Below are 20,135 nucleotides of genomic sequence, written 5' to 3' on the forward strand. Positions count from 1 at the left end.
ATGTTAGATCTAGTTCTGTTAGCAATAGATCTAGTTCTAAATGAGAAGAACCACAGATTGGGGTCTCCTACTTCATTCCCTTCTTGGAACACACTTCAGAAACATTTAGAGCCCTTGTTTTCCAGGGTCATGTAAGAAAGAGGTATCTGGGGCGCCTGGGTGGCTCAGCTGGTTGAGCGACTGCCTTCGGCTCAGGTCATGATCCTGGAGTCCCGGGATCGAGTCCTGCATCGGGCTCCCTGCTCGGCAGGGAGTCTGCTTCTCCCTCTGACCCTCCCCACTCTCATGCTCTCTCTATCTCATTCTCTCTCTCAAATAAATAAAAAAAAAAAGAAAAGAAAGAGGTATCTATCTAGTTGGTGTCACCCACACTGGGGCCTCAATTCAGTGGACACCTGGGCCATAAGCAAGGCAGCGGCTGGACCTTTACTTTTCTAGGTGTGACTCGCTGCTTTGTGTAAGAACAAGAGAAATCCTAAATGATCAAGGAAGAACTTCATGGTATAGTATTTTGGCTCTTGGAGAAAGGGCACAGGGAAAAGATGAAGAATGGATGAGAATTTGGTTTTGTACACTTAGGTTTTGAATTGCTCTTGGTAATAGAAGATATTGGGGACCACCATATTGTAAACATAGTTCACAAGAAGTATTCTTGCCCCAGAATTCACATCCCAAATGAGCACCCTAAAATACTTCCCTTTCCCCCGATTTGCTGATGTTGTGAAAGAATAACCTGTCAGATATACGTATTAATTCAGTTCTAAGGTTATTTTATCATCCACCTCATTTAATATCATGATGGAAATTACTAATAAGATCTACACAAGTTGATAGTCACAGTTTTGACAAAGGTGTCAAATCCTAATAATCAGTGAAGGAATCTGGCTTTTTCTTAGCTTGTAACTCGCTTTTCAGCCCTTGAACTTGGAAAATTAGGGAGTGTGAACAATTACTCATCTACTCATTCAACAAATACTTGCCAAGTGCCAAATCAATGCAGGCATTATGTGGTAGGCAGGTTCTAAAATGGCTCCCAATGACTCCAGCTTCCTGATATCCATGCCCTTGTGAATCCCCTCCCCTTGAGTGTGGGCTAGACTTGTTTCTAATGCAGGGGTTGCCAAACTTTTTCTGTAAAGGGTCAGGTAGTAAATATTTTTGGCTTTGTGGGCTATATGGTCTCTCCCTAATTACTCAATTCTTCCTGTTACAGTATAAAAGTAACCATAGACAATATGTAAATAAATGTGATTAGCTGTATTCCAATTATTTACAAAAGTGGTTGGCAGGCTGAATATGGGCTGCCAGCCACATGTGCTGACCTATGTTCTGACTAATCAAAAAGTGATGGTGTAATGCTTCTGAGATTATGTTACACAAAGAGTCCAACTTCCATCTTGCCTGCCCTGTCTTGCCGTTTCACTTGTTCACCTGGGTGGAAACCAGCTGCCATTTTATAAGCTAATAAGTTATGAAGCTCACATGGGAGGGAATCCTCCAGCCAACAGCCTGCAAGGAACTGGGATCCTGTTCCAGTAGTCTGGAACTGAATCTTGCCAACAACCACTTACATGAGTCTTGAAGTGAATCCTTCCCCGGTCCAACTTTTGGATGACCATAACCCCAACTGAAACTTGGTTGTCAGACTGTGAGCCAACGGACCCAGTCAAGCCATGCCTTGACTCCTGACACAGAAACTGTGGAATAATAAATGTTTGTTATTTTAAGCCACTAAGTTTTGGGACTCTTTGTTACACAGCATTAGATAACCACCATGATAACCATATCACATAGCCAATACACATTATGATAGGCTCCTGTAAGAATGAACAAGCGGAATGCTGCTTATTATTTCCTCCTCTTAGAGATTCACAATGAGTATCAACATATTAAGGTTTCCAAAACATCTTATAAAAAAGAAACTTGTTTAATTTTGTTCAATCAATCATTTCCTAAGCATATTTAACCATGGATCCTGTTTTTCTGAGAAGTGCCTATTAATATTTTATGGAGCTACTATTTAGAGAAATATAAAATGCTGGAATATGAAAAAAAATCATTCAATTTAAAGAAGTAGTGCTTGCCAACATGCCATTTCTCCCTGGGTTGAATAACTAATCAGCAAAATTGACATCTTAGAAGAATGCAAATAATCTCGTGGAAATTTATATCCCTATCTATCTCTGTATTTGTATCTCTATCTCTATATTTATATCTCTATCTATATATGATGTACTGTATTCAGATATTTAAGCCCACCAGCAGAGACAGTGACTATTCTTTCTGTAATGTTCTGCTCATTATGTAACTCAGTAATCCTTTAACACAGAGGATAATAACACTTTTAAGAACTTGCTAAATCAAAACTCCTTATGTTGGCTCTTGGAGGGATTTCACATAACAACAGCTGGGCATCTTAGGAAACTAAGGATTTGTTTTGATTTAATGTTGATTCAGAAGGAGGTATTTAATTTCCCACATTGCCATGAGGTTTTTATCTGAACAACACATTATTATACTGTAGTTTGCCAAGGCACAGCATTTCATTGCTTTGCTTTACACATGAGGAAACTGAGGCTCAGAGGCTAAATTATTTGTAAAGCTTCACTTGGGGGAAAGGAGAGCCAGAGCAGGGATCCAAATTCAGCGTTGTCATGCTACTCTCTGTAATATTTCCAAAATTATTCCGGGGTGCCTGGGTGCCTCAGTTGGTTAAGCATCCAACTCTTGATTTCGGCTCATGATCTCAGGGTTGTGGGATCGAGCCCCGGGTCAGGGTCCCACCTCAGGGAGAGTCTGCTTGAGATTCTCTCTCTCCCTCTCCATCTGCCCCTCCCCCGCTCTCTCTCTCTCTCTCTCTCTCTCTAAAATAAATAAATAAAATCTTAAAAATAAAATAAAATAGGGGCGCCTGGGTGGCTCAGTTGGTTAAGCGACTGCCTTCGGCTCAGGTCATGATCCTGGAGTCGCGGGATCGAGTCCCGCATCGGGCTCCCTGCTCGGCGGGGGGGTCTGCTTCTCCCTCTGACCCTCCCCCCTCTCATGTGCTCTCTCTCTCATTCTCTCTCAAATAAATAAATAAAATCTTTTTAAAAAAATAAAATAAAATAAAATAGTTCCTAATCTGGTACATGCCTTTCCAACATATTCATTTTTAAAACACGCTTTCATCTCTCTCAAGTGTGGTAAGAATAGAGGACCTGCAAATGTTTGTCTTATTCTCAAAATCTTCTGGCTCCACCATAAAATTTCTTCAGCTACTCTGGGCCACATTGTTCTCTCTCTTCTTGGAATTTATAGCAAAAGAGGATTGCTTGGAAACTGAGACATTTCTGATGCTGGAATCCCAGCTAGAATTTCACCGACAAGTGGTCATCCAATTCGTGTTTTAATATCACTGGTAATGGACATAGCCTCCTGAGATAGCTAACGCCACTGAAGTGATTATTTTCCCACTTAGGATGATCCAAAATCTTGTCTCTCTGACATCATACATTGTTGTTAATTTTGTCTTCTGGGGATTCACAAACCATGTGTAATTGATTTTATACATAAAAAGCCTTCAGATAGTTGATGTGTGTGTGTACAGTGTGGGAAAGAGGTCCAATTTCTTCTTTTTTTAAACAGATGCTCTGTTTTCTATAAATGGAAAAATCCATCTCTTCTTTGACTTATGCTCAACAAGTACCCATGTATACAAGAGTCTATTTTGGACTTTCTTCCATTCCCCTGGATTAGATATTTGTCTCCATAATAATGCCACGTCATGTTGTTGCTCCAGCTTTATAGTGAGTTTTTATATCTAGAAACACATCTCCCTCCCTGGTTCTTCCAGACTGACCTGACTATTTTTGGCCCTTTAAAACTTCCATAAATATCTTAGAATCAGTTTTTCAAGTTACACACACGTACCACAATATCTCTTAGGATTTTTTTTTATTGAAATTGCATTGAATTTGTGGATCTGTTTGAGGAAATTAATCTCTTCATTCTGAATTCTCTAATTCATGAATAAAACATATCTCTCCATTTATTTAGGTTCTTTAGAAATGTTCAAGAAAATTTTATAATTTTAACTTTTTTTTTTTTTTAGTAGAGATTGGTCCTTGAACTCACGACCCTGAGATGACTAATATATTTGGCTGAGCTGAAATCAAGTGTTGTGCTTAGCCAGCTGAGCCACCCAGGCCCCCCAAATTTTATAATTTTACTCATAAAGTTTGTACTTTTATTTTTTTCTAGATACTTAATAGCGTTTGGTGTTTTATAAGTGATATCTTTTTTCCTTTTGAGAGAGAGAGCAAAAGCGAGTTTGGGGGGAGGGGCAGAGAGAGAGAGAGAGAGAAAGAGAGAATCTTAAGCAAGCTCCATGCCCAGCACAGAGCCAAGGCAGGGCTCAATCTCACAACACTGAGATCATGACCTGAGCCAAAATCAAGAGTTGGATGCTCAATTGATTGAGCTACCCAGGTGCCCCAATAAATGATATCCTTTTTTAAAGCTTCTTGATCAAAATAGAAGATGTAGAAAAATATGCAAATCATAAGTGTAGAATTCAATGAATCGTAAAGTGAACTCTTCTGGGTTCCTACTGCTAGATCAGGACCTGTATCCCAGAGTCACGTCTCATGTCCCTCCCAGTCATACCCTCTCTTTCCTCCCCAAGGGTAACACTATCTTGACTTCTAACGCTGTCATGTAGGACTTTGTGTAAATTAAACCATATAAAATGTAGTCCATTATTTCCAGCTTCTTTGTTTAATGTCTTATGTGTGTGATTCACACATATTGTTGTGTGTAGTGGCAGATTGTTCATTGATATCCAGCATTCTAGCACATGGATATATGACAATATATTTATCCATTCGGCTGCTGGTGAATGATTGCACTGTTTCCAGTTTAGAGCTATCCAATGTAACTGTGAATGTGCTTGTGGATATATTTCGTCCACATGTTCATGTTTTTCTGTTGAATCAATTGTATGCACATGTTCAACTTTAGCAAATAATGCCAAACCATTTTTCAAAGTACTTACACCAATTTGCATATTCACCAGCTGTATGTGACTATTCTGGATGCTCACCAGCACATGGCTCTGTCGGTCTGTGGATAACAAATTCTAGGTAGCTTGAAACAGAAATCATTATCTTTCATGATTCTTTGGGTTTTCTGGCCTCACCTGGACATTTTTTCTGCTGCCTGTTATAGTCTGGGGTCATTCATATGGTTGTAGTCACTTGGGAGCTCAGTTGGAACAGAATACTCAAGATGGTGTCATTCACACATCTGGTGCTTTGACTGGGTTGGCTGAAACAGCTTTGGGCTGGCTCAACCTCTGTTTCTCCATATGGTCTCTCATTATGCTATAATCTAGCCCATGCTTATTTACATGGCTGCTACATCCTAAGACTACAAAAAGACAAACTGCAAATCTTCTTAAGGCTTAGGCCCAGAAGTCACACATCTTCACTTTATCAACATCCTTTGGTTAAAACCATGAGCAACTGAATCCTGCTAATAACCACATGAAAGAGCTTCAAATCCTTCAAATGAGCTTGGAGTCCTAGCCAACATCTTGACTGCAGCCTTATGAGAAACTCTGAAGCAGAAGTACCTGTTATGGCCTTAATTGGGTTCCCCCCCCCCCAAATTTCATGTTGAAGCCCTAACCTCCAATGTAACCATATTTGGAGACAGAGTCTATAAAGAGGTAATGAAAGTTAAGTGAGGTTATAAGGGTGGGACCTCAGTCCAATAGGACTGATATTTTTATAAGGAGAGGAAGAGACACGAAAGATCTCTCTCTCTACCCCCCCACCCATCCCACCTGGTTTGTGCACAGAAGAAAGGCCTTGTAAGAACACAGAGAGAAGGTGGTTGTGGACAAGCCAGGCAGAGAGGTCCCACCAGACCCCAGCCCTGACAGCACCTTGATCTTGGACTTTTAGCTTCCAGAATTGTGAGAAAATAAATTTTTGTGGTTCAAGGCACTCAGTTTGTGATATTTAGTTATGGCAGCCCTAGCGGACTGATTAGGTACTCCACTATGCTATGCATAGATTCCTGACCCACGGGAACTCCGAGATAATAAGGTTTTTTTTTTTGTTTTGTGCTATTAAATTTTGGGATCATTTGTTACACAGCAATGGATGACTAATACATCAGCCTAGGTTTGTTCTCTATGTCCTCTTTGTGTCCTAAAAAGATAGGCAGGTGGAGTGCCCTTTTTAAGCCCTTCAGATTATTGCTTTCCAGGGAAGAAAAAGTCAGTATTCCTGGCTGGTAAAGAATCGTTCCAATTTCTGAGTCATTTTCCCAGCAAAGTGAAAAACAACTCTGGTTTAGATTCATATTTGGGTGCCAACAGATGAGGACAGAGTAAATTGCAATGACTTGGAGTTCATGAACTCCCTGTGCATATTTGTATGGATTATCCTCCATGGAGATGTATATATATGATTTGCTGTAATTTTATCTCTATAAATATAGAGATGTAAATGAATGGCTGCAATTATATAATTCCTATAAGGACAACATTAATATACTGGATATTTCTAGGTGATCTTCATTAAGCATCTATTGAAATGAACCTATATTTCTTAGGGCTGGAAGAAAATAATTTGCTGAGATGTCAGCTGGGGATTCTTCTAGAAAAACCTTGGAAATGGAGTGCTTCCACACAAGATTCAGTGCCTGGACACCTTTCAGCAACAAATCATTAAATAGACAGGTAAATTACATGCTCTAGAACAAAACAAGTTTAATTTGTAAGGTCAATTTTACTGTGATATATTGGGTCTCATGTTGCCATATAACACAACAACGAAACCTCTAAAGAATTTAGTTTTGGAGTCACTTCAAACAAAAATAAACCAGCATTTGTCTGCCCCCCAAACAGTCTCTTCTCACCCCAGTCTCCAACTCCTACTTTATGGGGAGACTCAAGGTCTGCCTCCCTTTTCCTCTGTACCTCCAGGGACAAAATAGAAACCTCCAGAATACAGAGTATGCTGGGGGAGGAGACAAGGGGAGGTGCTTTTGGTGGTGCTTGGTGTGGAGAGTATTAATGTGTGATTAATTCTCTGCATATTTCTTTAATTCTCTCTTCCTTCCCATGCCAACAGTTCAGTTTGATGGCCTGGGGATGCCCACTCTTTTGAAATGTAGTCAGTAAGTAGTCACTGAATGGCTTAAGCTTAGGCAGCTCTGCCAGCCCTTAATGGAGAAGGCCCACAGCGCTTGCGTGGTTCAGGCCTGTTCCCAAGGGAAGGAGACTAGCCGGGCTAGGGCCCAAGCCTGACCTAGTAAGAAAGACAGTGGGTTTGTATATGTCATCTGAGCAAAGCTGGACTGAAACCCAGGTTTGGGGGGACCCTGGTCCTTGGTGTATCTATTCCTTAGAGACATGTCTAACAATGGCTACTTAGCAATATTTATTGACTTTGGTTTTGGTGGGAACTATGAAGATGTAGGACCATGGGTTAGTAAAATCATACCTACTTCAAATGGTCCTGTTTTCACAATTCAAGTGTAGCCTGTATGTGTTTTCAAGATGAAATGTTTGGAATCTGTTTCCCCAGGCCACATTCGTTTAAGTAGAAACAAGAGCCAGGATTCATTACCTCTTTGTTTTCCAAAGGGGCCCTCCTAAGGCCCCACTGTAATCATATCCCCTGGCCAGCCTTTCCCACCAGCCCACCCAACAAGCCTGGGCTTGTCTCTATCCCCAGATAAAAGCAGCTTAAGCTGAGGGAAGAGACCCCTACTACGTAGTGAAAAGTGCTTTGTGAACTGTAACGTGCTGTGCAAATATTAGCTGTGAGGTTGCGAGATTGCTGAAGGATTGGTTAGCAACTAAGAATAGACTGAACTCTACAGGAAAATGATATTTTCTCCCCTTTACAGCTCTTTCAGGAAAGAGTTGCTCTTATAAGTCATTGGTTTGACCTCTGGACAAGCAAGCAACGTCAAGAATTCTTATTCACGATTTTTTTACGATGCACCAAATCACAGTTAAGGTAAATGTAGCCTAAGGATGCAATTATCATTGGTTCTTAAAGGAAATAAAATATAGTAAAATGTTTATATAACATTCTAGGGTTTCTTCCCCCCCCCCCCCCAAGAGGAACAAATAAAACAATTGGTATTTTAAGGTTTATAAACAGAATCTTCTAGTGCTGCTTCCTCCTTGAGGATGAAACAGAACCTTGGGGGCTTTAACACCTTCCTACCATAGTGGGATGTTTGGTTTTTGCAAACCTCAGAAGCTTCAGCCAGTGAATTTTTAACATTCCCTTAGTATATTGGATTCTCCTCAGAACCATCAGACAGATGGACAATATATTTCAAGTAGCTATCTGGCGCATAGGCAGTCCATAAATAATTGTTACACGAATGGATGGATCTGAAAAGTACCCAAGGAATGACCATGGTTGCAACATTAGGAATATGCACAAGACTTGTTTGACGGTGGCCATGATTGCCAGTGGGTCCTGTTCTTATTCTTACCGTGGCCTCCTAGAGTGTCTGTCATTTGCTTTCAAATACTCCAGCAGAAATGGTGTGCTATTTGAAAGTGTTAGTTGAAATTGCATGCAAGAACAGCTAGTGTTTTGATCATGAATTAATACTCCAAGGGTGGTTAGCTAGCATTGTGTTGGAAAGGTCACAACGTCTCAGTTATTACAAGATACTTTGCTAATGAGCATAGCAAATATCAGACATTAGTTATTATCAAAACAGCCAGTAACTCGTTCATGGGTCAGATGAATGTTAGAAATGCACTCTCTTTGGTGAAATTAAAGGTATTCAGATGTGGGACGGAAAATGTTCCAGAGAGCCCTCCAACATGCCTGGACCTGGTTGAAGAATCCAGCCAGCCCTGTAGCAGGTGCTTGTAAGGCTTTATCCCCAAGCAAATGGTGTTGTCAGTCTGGGGATTTGGGGTAGCCTGAGGCTCTCAAGGAAGGTAATAGTAGAATCCTGTTTCTGGAACACCATACTTTCTCAATTGAGTAAACCTTTCGCCCAAAGGACAGAGAGCTGGGACTTCATCAAGCCCACGGAGGAGACTGTATGAAGTGGTTGGGGCTTGTTGGCTAGGTTTGTTTGGGGAAACTCTAGGTATGGCATCATTTGGGGTTAGTTGTTTTCACTGCAACCTGGCAGTGAGGTTGTTGGGAGAGGCTAACCATTGAAGTTCTTAGGTAGCTTCCAGAAAGTATCAGGAGTTGTGCAAAACCAAATTGGCTTATTTTAGTTGGCAATACCTGCCTTCCACTCTTTTTCACACTTCCTCTCGCCCGTCTCTTTCAGTCAGCCATTACATCTCTCCTACGTGCTTGCTCACCTTCTCCCTTGTCTGCTTTCTCCTGCATCCGGGGGTGCATGGTGGGTTGTTAAAAGACTGCCCCTGATGGAGTCACCAAGTCACTGGAGGGAGACACACCTTCCTGGCTGTGTTGAAAGAGGCTGCAAAGACAGGCCACCGAAAAATAGGCTCTTTCGTCAATGCTTAAAAATCAGGGAAGGGAACTTTTTATAGTAGTCATTGGCTAGGTTTCCTTTTACTCCAACTTTACAGTTTTCAAGATAAAATAACAGACCAAAACCCACATCCATAATTGCTTGTGGTACATCATGTTCTAGTCTCATGTATCATAAACCACGCAATTTTAGCTGTAACCACTGGAGGTCATTAGAGATCTTGTGGTATATTTTGAGGCTCATTAACATTAGGCCTGACATTTTTGTCACTGGAAATTGTATCCTTTGTCTGGTACCTGAATTCTTACTGTGGCACAAGGATATGGAACTAATCCGTTCGGTGGAATTACTTTGCTTTGTTCTGTAACAGCTATAAGTCTGCAGAGAGCTATACACCGTAGTTGCATGAAGCTATTATTCCATAGTCTGGACTGATGCTTTTAGAAGTTGTATGTCAATTTCTAGTCTCTAGAGCTGACATCCTGAACCCAGCTCTAATTTCTAGTGGTGGTTTGTTGTTGAACATCAATTAGTTCATTCTGCCAAGTCTGGATTAAGTCTTTCTTCTACAACTTCCTCTCCATCTCTTTGGGTCAGCCATGACTTCTCTCCTGCCAACATCTACAGAAACCATTTACTGATAGTCTAATCCAATTTGAGTTGTGCTTGATTTTTATTAAATCCAAAAGCCCAACTCATTTTATTTTTTAAAGTTAGTGCAAATTTCTTTTAAACACCTTTATTGAGATATAATTCACATACAATAAAATTCATCATTTAAAAGGTACAAAGTTCGTGGTATTTACAGAACTGTGCAACTATTACCACAATCTAAGTTTAGAACATTTTCATCACCCCAAAAAGAAACCTGCTACCCATTAGACGTAACTCTGCATCTCCATCCCCAGCACTGGGTAACCTCTAATCTACTTTCTGTTTCTATAAATTTGCCTTTTCTGGACTTTTCAAATAAATGCAGTCTTACAGTATGTGGTCTTTTGTGACTGGCTTGTCTCATGTATTATAATTTCGTTAAATAACAAAAGGCAACCAAGTATATGTAAAGATCGAATTGGCTTTATTAAATGGTTCATGAGGGCACCTGGGTGGCTCAGTCGGTGAAATGTCTGCCTTTGGCTCAGGTCATGCTCTCAGGGTCCTGGGATCAAGCCCCGAATCAGGCTCCCTGCTCCGCAGGGAGTCTGCTTCTCTCTCTCCCTCTGCTCCTCCCCCCTGCTCATGCTCTCTTCTCTCACTTTCAAAAATAAATAAAATCTTTAAAAAAATGTTCTCAAGTATCCAAAGCCTTCATAAAAAATATGCAATAAACATCATTATTAAATAAATAAATAAATCATTCATAAATCGGGAAACACCCCATCTAGCAAGTAGAGCTGCACTCTGAGAAGTTATACAAAACATAATGGAAGGAAAGTTTTTATGGATGGAGGGTGGGAGCAAGAAAGTTAGCAAAAGAAAAGGATTGTTCCAAACAAGGCTGTTTGCTAGGGGGAAAAGCAACGTGTCTTATCATGCAGATTACCTCATCTTTCTTTGGGGGATGGAAAGGACCTGGGTGAGATGGAAAGAAAAATGTTCCTGAATGACCGGTAAAGGCCCCATTTGTGGGGGAGGTTGAAACTGCAATTAGATTGTATTAAGCCTGGTTTGGCAACTCGGTCTAATGACACCATTTGGGGCCTGTGCTTTCCTTTTTTTTAAAACAATGTTCTCAAGGTTCATCCATTTTGTAACATGTATTAGTACTTCTTTCTTCTTTATTGTTAAGTAATAGTCCATGATATGGATATACCATATTTTATTTATCCATTCCTAAGTTGTTGGGCATTTGGGTTGTTTCCACATTTTGGCTACTGTGAATAAGCTGCTACGAACATCTGTGTGTATAGGTTTTGCTATATGGATGTCTTTATTTCTTTTAGGTCTGTACCCAGGAATGGAATTGCTGGGTCAAATAGTGACAGTGCAATCAACTTTTAATTATTAAACATTTCTTTTGAAACCTATTTATTCCTATAGTCCCTGTTCCTCCATCCCTGAATAAGGTGAATACATGAGAGAATTCAGCATTACTTGAATGTCTGAAATCTTTCTATCTAAGCTAGACTGTATTTGTGCAATCTGTGTTTTCAAGGCAGAGAAGTCATTGTTTAGATGTTTTGTCTTATAATTTCTGAATAATTTCATTTTAATTCAGGCAGTTATAGTTACAAAGCTTAACTAAGATATTGTGGTTTGGTTGGGACTGTGTTGTCACAGTTTTCTTTGAAGGTTTCTTCTTAATCTCCATGAGATATATTCCAATACCTAAGATTTTTCTTTTCTGTCCTATATTCCATATTATTAAGATTTATTTTTTTTAATTTATTATTATTATTTTGGTGGGGAGCAAAGCAAGGTTTATTGAGCACTAGTAAAGGTTATTGAATGATAGAGTACAAAGCTTTAAGATTTCTTAAATGGGGTTTTATGATATTTAAGACATTTTTCAAGGGTTCAGCTTCTTAAACCATAGCTCTGGCAAGCTCTTCCTCACCTTGACTTTGACGGGCCCTCTCCTGGGAAGGGCTTCTCTGTGCGTCTTTCACTCCCAGCAATTTTTACAAACGTCTAAGATGACATTTCCCCCAGCACATTATGCTTCTATGGCCACATGTCTAAATGACTCCACTAGTGTCATCCCCCTGCCCCTTGACCCGGCTGACTTTCCTGACTCCCTAAAGGAAACTGGCTGTTTGTGTGTCACTCCGAGAAACCCATGAGGAGTTTTCGTTGGTCTCCTAGCCACACTGGTGGGACCGGTTTCCAACTGCCCAGGCCCAGCAACAGGCAACGCCCCCCACGAAGGCCTTTGATTCCAGGGCTGGAGCTGTTCAAACCTGTAGCTTTCCCTGGTAGGTCCCTGGGGCAACACTCATGCAACTGTAAGCCCAAGACACAGATGGACTGTCTGCTCGAGTGTGTGTGTGTGTGTGTGTGTGTGTGTGTGTGTGTGTCAGGGGAGAGGGAGATCATGGAACCATGAAGGATTAGCTCTTGTCATCTGTCTCCATCACAGCCAACTAGAAATGGGGGGGGCGGGGCAGGAAAATCTACCGATCGATGTACACTTAAGAGAGAATCCCCAGCCACTCTTTCCAAGCAGCCCCGGGGAGAGCTCAGGGGAGGATGTCCATCTCAGTTGTGAACGGTGAGGAAATCTGGTGTACACATTTTTCAGAGACCATATGCCTCTGGGCTAATTTTGAATACAGAGCAGCTGTATCATGCTGAGTTCCCGAGCACCCACCTGAAAGGGGAATATTTGCATGTGGAGGCAGTGGACCACAGAGGGCCGTATTCGAACGCACCCTGGGTTCCTAAATATTCAAGATGAGTCTGGAAATCTGGGTCATCCTGACTCTTCGCTCTCCTCAGCCCCGTATTTTGGACATGCTTCTGTCCTTTCACACAGATCAGATGGTCACAGACAACCATAATTTGTCATTGGGGCAGTTTATTTAGAGATGGATGAAGCGAAGAAGGAAAATGCTTGAGTTTAAAAGAAAAGGAGGAAGCCAAAGGCCAGAGCTGTTTTATCGGGTGGGAATGGGGACAGAGGGAGAGTGGACGGTGGGAAGGTCACTGGCTTATGCTAGGCAAAGCCTGTGCACTTGAGAGTCTCACTTCCCATTTTGAAAGGGATACCGTTCTCTACAGGGATGGTGCCACACTTTATAATGTTTAACTTGTTTTTCCAGCACTTCACGCCACCCCATATTCTGTTCTGTACAGCACTTGTTGATTTTCTGTCTGCCTGTTCCACTATACTCCGGCTCTGTGAGGGCAAGAACTTTTTTCTGGTGCTTCCTTGTGTCCCTCTTAGAGCCATAGCAGGGACATAAAGCCACTCAGTGAATGCTCGCTGGATGGATGATGTCTAAAATACTCCTAATGACAAGAATAACAACAACAACAACAAAATCGGAAAAAAATTTTCATGTGTAGCTCTCTGGGAGGAAGAAACTTTTCAAGATATTACAAGTTCCCAAATATGGGAGATTATTGATATTTTGCTTCATTCAAGACTTTATGTTAATTAATTGACTCGAGACTTCTATAAAACAATTCCAAAAGGAATTATGCACAGTAACAATACCCAAGGGTGGCGAGTCACACTCTCATCTGTGTCAATGGCCCCTCTTGAAGTTGTTCATTGCACAACTTCCCAAATGCAGCGGCCCTGCTAATTAATACTACCAGCCATTGATAAAGTACATGATATTAGCTTCCTCAGCGACCAAGAATCCTTTAGCTACCACGACTTCTCTGCATAGGAGGAGTCAAATTCACAGGTACATCACTGGAAAATGGAGAAAAGTTTTAAGAGAACATTTGTCTCTGTTCTGTATTTAAGAATCTCTTTAGGAAATAAATGTCCAGAGGGTGACGGGCAGAAGCAGAAGTAGAATGCACAGTAAACACTTGGTGTTGGTCATCTTTCCTCCTGTTCCCTCCGTGTGTTACTTTTGATGTCATGGTCAGAATGCTTTCAAGAGCAAATAACAGGAGTGGAATTCAAACCAGCTTAAGAAGAAATGGGAATGTATTGACTTAAGATTTGTCTAGCTTCAGGCCAGGCTAGATCCTTGGATTTAAACAATGTTCCCCGGGCTGGCGGGCCTGCCTGCGCCCCTCTGCCCACCCCGCCTTCTCTCAGCTCTGCTTCCCTATGTCTGTTGCATAAAACTAAAAAGAGAAGTGCAAGACCTTTACGAAGGAAATTATAAGTTTGTGTTAAAGGATAGTTAAAAACAACAACAACCCTGAATAGGTAGAGGTGCCATGTTTAAAGATGCCAATTCTCTCTAAATTAACCTCCTAGTATAAATTCCCAAATAGGATATTTTTATGGACTTGGGAAATGGATTCTAAAGCTAATCCAGGAAAGAAAATGGAGAGCAACCCCTAAGAAAAGTATACATGTAAAGAAAAAAAGAGTAAGAGTTACACTACCAGATAGTAAAACCACATTTACCCATTTAAGAAATACCTGCAAGTCGTTATCTCAAGGGTAAAGGGGAGCAAGGACAGAGACAAATAAGAGCTCTGAAGTAAAGGCGGCAGGCGTCTGTAAAGGTTGGGTAGATTGGACGCTTAGGCAGCTAGATAGATCTTTCTTTTTCTTTCTTCAGTGCCTGTTTAGTGGGCACACTGTTGATTACCCACCTGCCCACACCATTCTCTGTCTCTTCATGTTCCTGACAGAAGCCCTTTTCCCCCAGGCAGAATGTGTCTCAGAGAGGGCTTGTCACTGCCCTACCAAGGGTGAGTCAGGCTTGGACAGAATCAGGATGATTCCATCCCCTTGGTGGTGTCTGGATTACGAAAGGGCATGTAGATACTAATTCTGCCCAAGGCAACATAGAGAGTGGCCACTAGAGAGCTTCTGGAAGAATTTTCTTCACTCTCAAAGGGACTTAAATAGGGGCTCGAGGAAGGGATGTGCCCTTTTTCATCCTGGGATTTCTGTCCTATGAAGATCAATCCTCACAGGAGTCATTTGGAAATCACCTCGGGACAAGCCTAAGGACCAGAGCAAACTACCGAGGAGGCAAAGTGAAAGTACGCAAGATCCTCGGCCCTTGATGACATCATGAGTCCTTGAATTCACTAACCCTGGAGCTGCCCTGATTTTCCTCATTGCTTAAGTGAAAGGAAGATAAATGGGTTTAAAATGGTCTATTTATCTAGTCATACCTTCTCTGATCATATCAACTCTCCAGAATTTAGCTGCGAATCAGCTACATTTAGAAAAACAAAATGCATTTAGCAGTCAACTGATGTTCTTTACACACAGGAGAGAGCCTATTAGACTCTCATGCAGCGGTCTCAGTATTTAGTTAGCTCAGGGCCTCAAAAAGGATCTCTACCTACTCCTAAGACCACCATACATACATTCAGTGCTTTGTACTTGACTTGGCCTGAGCATCAAGATCTGCCTTGTGAAGTCAAATTCACCGACGCTGAGAAGGGCTGGGCCCATTAGAATCACTTGGAATTCATAAAAACACAGACTCTGAGCCCCACCCATAGAGATTTTGGCTCAACTCATCAGGATGGGGCTGGAAAAGTGGCTTTTTCCTCCATTCCCAGAGTGATGTGGAACACGGCTAAGGGTAAGACACAAGGCCTGGGTGACCTGAAGGTCCCAAGGCTTCTTCCATCTCTCGATTCTACTCTTTCTCAGAGGCAGGAGCACAGACTGCCTGTGCCCTGATCCTTCTATTCTCAATTAAACAGAATTACCTGCTCAGTTTCTGTAGATGCCTTTTTCATCTTCCCCTGGCACTGATGTGTAGTGGTTTTCAAATGTATCATTGTAAGTAACCCTAAGCTTAACACACATAATAAAGGAAATGTTTCCCTCTTATATAATTGAAAAATCCAGAGTAGGTTTGGCAGCAGTTGAAGCTCAATTCCGAGGTTCAGTAATAAAGCCCATGGCTTGATTCTTTCTGTTCTCCTGCTCTGACTGCCTTTGGCAGTCATGGCTTCATAATTATGTTTCCTCAGTTGTGTACAGAAATAAAAATAATTTCTTTGAGCTTCACTCTGGTTGGACTAGTCTCGGTCCATGCCCACTTCTGCCAATTGCTGTGGCCAGGAGATTGACCCAGATGAATTGAATTAGCCTTGATCATATGCTTTTTTAGAGCCAGGGATAGAGTCATCTTCTATAGAACCACATGGACCACCATGTAGAAAGTGAGGTTATTTTACCTAAAGAAGGGGAAGTAAATAATGGGTGTCGTAAGAGTGCTGTCTGTTCACCGAGCATTCAACAAATGTTTACTGAGTGCCTACCATGTGCCAAGCACAATTCAGGGTGCCTAGGTTTCAACACTAAACAGAGTGTAAAAGGTTTCTGCCCTCTGAAGTTCATACTTTAGTGGAACCACCCTTGTCCTAAAATAGGACAAGGGAATGTCGATGCCTCTCCCTTGCTATTTACCACTGTAAATATTGGGAGCATTTCCATGTCTTGGGAGTTAGAGCAGTGCGGTAGACTCAATAGTAGCCCCCAGGCATGCCCATGCCCTCATCCCTGCAAACTGCAGATGCTACCTTACAGGGCAAAGGCATTTTGCAGATGTGATTAAGGATTTTGAGACGGGGACATTATCCTGCATCACTGGGGCTCAGCACAATCACAACGGTCCTTAAAAGGGATGCAAGAGGCACGACAGTCAGAAGACAATGTGATGTCGGGAGCAGTGGGAGAGATGGGGCCATGTGAAGATGCTGCGCAACTGGCTTTGAAGATGAAAGAAGGGGCCATGAGCTGAGGAGGGCAGGCAGCTTCCAGAACCTGAATGGGACAAGGAGGCAGATTCTGCCCTCCAAGCCTCCAGAGGGAGCCAGCCCTGCCCACACCTAGCCCAGTGTAACTGGCTTCAGACTTCTGACCTCCAGAACTCTGGGAAAATAAATGTGTACTGCTTTGGGCCACTCAGTGGTGGTCATTGTTAGAATGAACAGAAATTTAATATAAGCAGTGAAATTTTATTTTTATTATTTTTTTTCATTCTTCATTCTAACTTACACATATTTATTTCGCCCCCCCCCCCCCGCCCCCCGAGTTAGAAGCACCATACCAGGTGCTGGGGGCAGGGCAGCAAACAAGCCAGCCACCATGCCTTCTTTCACAGATTGTAGCCCAGTGGATGAGAAAGACTAAATAGTGAGTGAGCCCCCAAACGGATTGAGCTTGAGGGTCAGCAAGAAGGGAAACACAAAACTCATGCTTAGATTACATTATAGTGCGCATGGAGTGTGAAGGATACAGGTTTCAGCAAAGGACAGGAGAAGACAACAAGGAGGCAGAGCTGGGGGGGGGGGTCGTGGTAGCCCCCTCCTACAGGCAGGTATTTGGGCAACAGAAACAGCCTGGTGGGGACGTGGGGGGATTCTGTCAGTACCCCTAAAATTCCACTATCATTACCTTATATGGTTACCTATATTGTTGCAAAAATAGCTTTCCACTAGCCACATAACTGATCTACCATGCTGGTTCCAGTTACAATTTCTTGCTCCTTCCCCGGCACCATATTGCTTCACTGGCCATAAGTTTTACCATATGGATCATACATGGGAAGTCATACAGCACTTTTATAACAATGACAAGTCTGTGTACATGTATTATCCTTTATTTCCCACAATCCAAGCAGTCCTGGCCAGCCCAATAGATATCAAATAAATAGCTACGATTGTGCTAAGTGACAAAGTAAAAGTAAGGCGACCTCACCCAGTCCAGGGGATCAGGGCCACCGCCTTCCCTGAGGATCTGACATTTAGGCTGGAGTCTGAAGGATGCCTAGGAGGTCAGACAAGCAGAGACTTGGAGAGTGAGTGAGCCACCTGGCCAGGATGACACATGTGGAAGTCTAGGACCTTCTCTATCTATTCAGTAATAATATCAGGCTTTTGTGGAAGCACTGGAAAATGTGAATAGGCAAAAAGAGGAAAATACCAATCACCCATAATCGCACCACCCAGATAGAACCTTCTTTTTATGCTTATGTGCAGCCATGTAACTATGAGTCAGAACATACAAATTATTTTAAAATCTTTTTAAAGACACCCTTCAATCACCCTTCCTTGTTGCTTTCCCCCCACCCAGCCTTGCTCTCTCCTTCACTGAAGACATCAGCACATGGTTCTCCACTCGTCTTATACCCCAAACCTAGTCATTATTCTGTGCGATACTAGCATCTGTGTGGCAACCCACCCACTTCAGGCCCCGGCCACGCCAGACAGTGTGTGTAAAGCCACCAGACAAGACCACGGGGGCTGCCCAGGTGACAAGAAAGCAGGGACCTCTGCCGACTCGACTGGCCCCTCTCCAGGCCACCTCTGCAAGCTCTCCTCCTGGTCATTTTCATCACAATTTGGGGAGCTTCTTTCTAGTTTTTATCAGGAATTTAAGAGCCGAGAATTAGATTCAAGTTCCGTATTACTAAGCCTTGTTATTTTTGCAAAGTACACATTGTACATTCAGTAGAACACTGCAAAGTAGTGTCGTGCATTATTTAAATGAAGCTATCCTTGTCACAATAAAGGAGCAAAGCACATTTTGTTCATTGTCTCCTTACATGTTTTTATTTCTCTTCACAGATTTCTTACTTTGTAACATTAACTAAAATGCAATGAGCCACAATGTCATTACGGCAAACTACCCTAGTTCTGTCGCTTGGGTACGGATTTTTTTTTTATGTGACTGAAGCATTGTCCTTCTTTCTTGCTTAAGATTCATTATATTTGAATGTGTCCCTGTAGCAGTGCAGATGAGGAACAAATATAAAACATGTATAATTGAGGTCCACTTTAAAAAGTATTCTTGGAGTGGCTGGCTGGCTCAGGTGGTAGAGTCTACGACTGTTGATCTCGGGGTTGTTGAGTTCAGGCCCCATGCTGGGTGTACAGATTGCTTAAAAATAAAATCCTTTAAAAATTAAATAAATAAATAAAAAATAAAAAGTAATAATAAATAAAAATAAAAGTAAAAATAAATAAATAAATAAAAAGTAACTCAGATTTAGTTCTTCTCCTTTGCTTGGCTGGGATGGAACAGTGGATGCTGTGGGATGGGAATGAATACTCAATGATACTGAGACCCATCTTTGAAAAGGAGGCAGAAAACATTTTTGTTTTGGATCTGTTTTATAATTCTAAATGGGAGCATATTGTCCCCCAAGTGCCAGTGAAAGGATTGAGAAGCCTGCCTGGGACCCTGGGGAGTTAGGTCAGGCACCCACCGGGATTAACTGTTCTTGGTGTCACAGCCTCATTCAGTTTGAATGTTAATCGGTTAACAATGAGAGGATCCCCTTGTGATACTTTTGTCTGTGGCTACTATATGCTGTCAGGACATACACAGCTCCACTCTTTGCCCTCTGCTTACACACACACACACACACACACACACACACACACAGTTTCCACCGACTGCATGCCAACAGGTTCATTTTATTTATTTTTATTTAAATTTTGTTAACATACAGCCCAATATTGGTTTCTGGAGTAGAATTCAGTGATTCGTCTCTTATGTACAACACCCAGTGCTCATCACAAGTGCCCTCCTTAATACCCATCCCCCATCAAACCCATCCCTCACGCCTCCTTCCATCAACCCTTGGTTTGTTCTCTATCCTTAAGAGTCACTCCCTCTCTCCTTTTTTTCTTCTCCCCCTTCTCATATGTTCATCTGTTTTCTTTCTTTATTTTAGAGAGAGAAAGTGGGGGGAGGGGCAGAGGGAGAGGAAAAGGGAGAGAGAAACCCAAGCAGACTGTGCTGAGTGTGAAGCCCAATGTAGGGCTCGATCCCACAACCCTGAGACCTCGACCCAAGCAGAAACCAAGAGTCAGACACTTAACCGACTGAGCCACCCACGTGCCCCTGTTTTCTTGCTTAAATTCCACATATGAGTGAGATCCAGTAGGTTCATTTTAAACCACTCTGTTTTATCTCAGGTGTGATAAAGCTGCATGGACAGGGATCAAGAAAGAGCAGTGACCTAAAATAAAGTCAGGGGAGTAGAAACAAAGTAATAGGCAGTCATTGAACCTTGCAAACGAAGCAGGTAGCC

The 20,135-nt window shown here is 42.0% G+C and overlaps 1 protein-coding gene across 1 annotated transcript in view; it reads left to right on the top strand.

Moving 5' to 3' along the window:
* Nucleotides 1-20,135, top strand: part of ECT2L (epithelial cell transforming 2 like) — a 72,966-nt gene that overhangs the window by 2,391 nt on the left and 50,440 nt on the right. The window contains exons 2-3 of the mRNA XM_045865626.3: nucleotides 6,604-6,730; nucleotides 7,906-8,018. Coding sequence (XP_045721582.1) covers nucleotides 6,629-6,730; nucleotides 7,906-8,018 — 215 coding nt within the window. The 5' untranslated portion in view covers nucleotides 6,604-6,628. The remainder of the gene's footprint in view (nucleotides 1-6,603; nucleotides 6,731-7,905; nucleotides 8,019-20,135) is intronic.

Source organism: Mirounga angustirostris, unplaced genomic scaffold (genome assembly GCF_029215605.1).
Source record: "Mirounga angustirostris isolate CCGP_5_RB_7025 unplaced genomic scaffold, mMirAng1.0.hap1 SCAF_8, whole genome shotgun sequence".
Classification (NCBI taxonomy): domain Eukaryota; kingdom Metazoa; phylum Chordata; class Mammalia; order Carnivora; family Phocidae; genus Mirounga; species Mirounga angustirostris.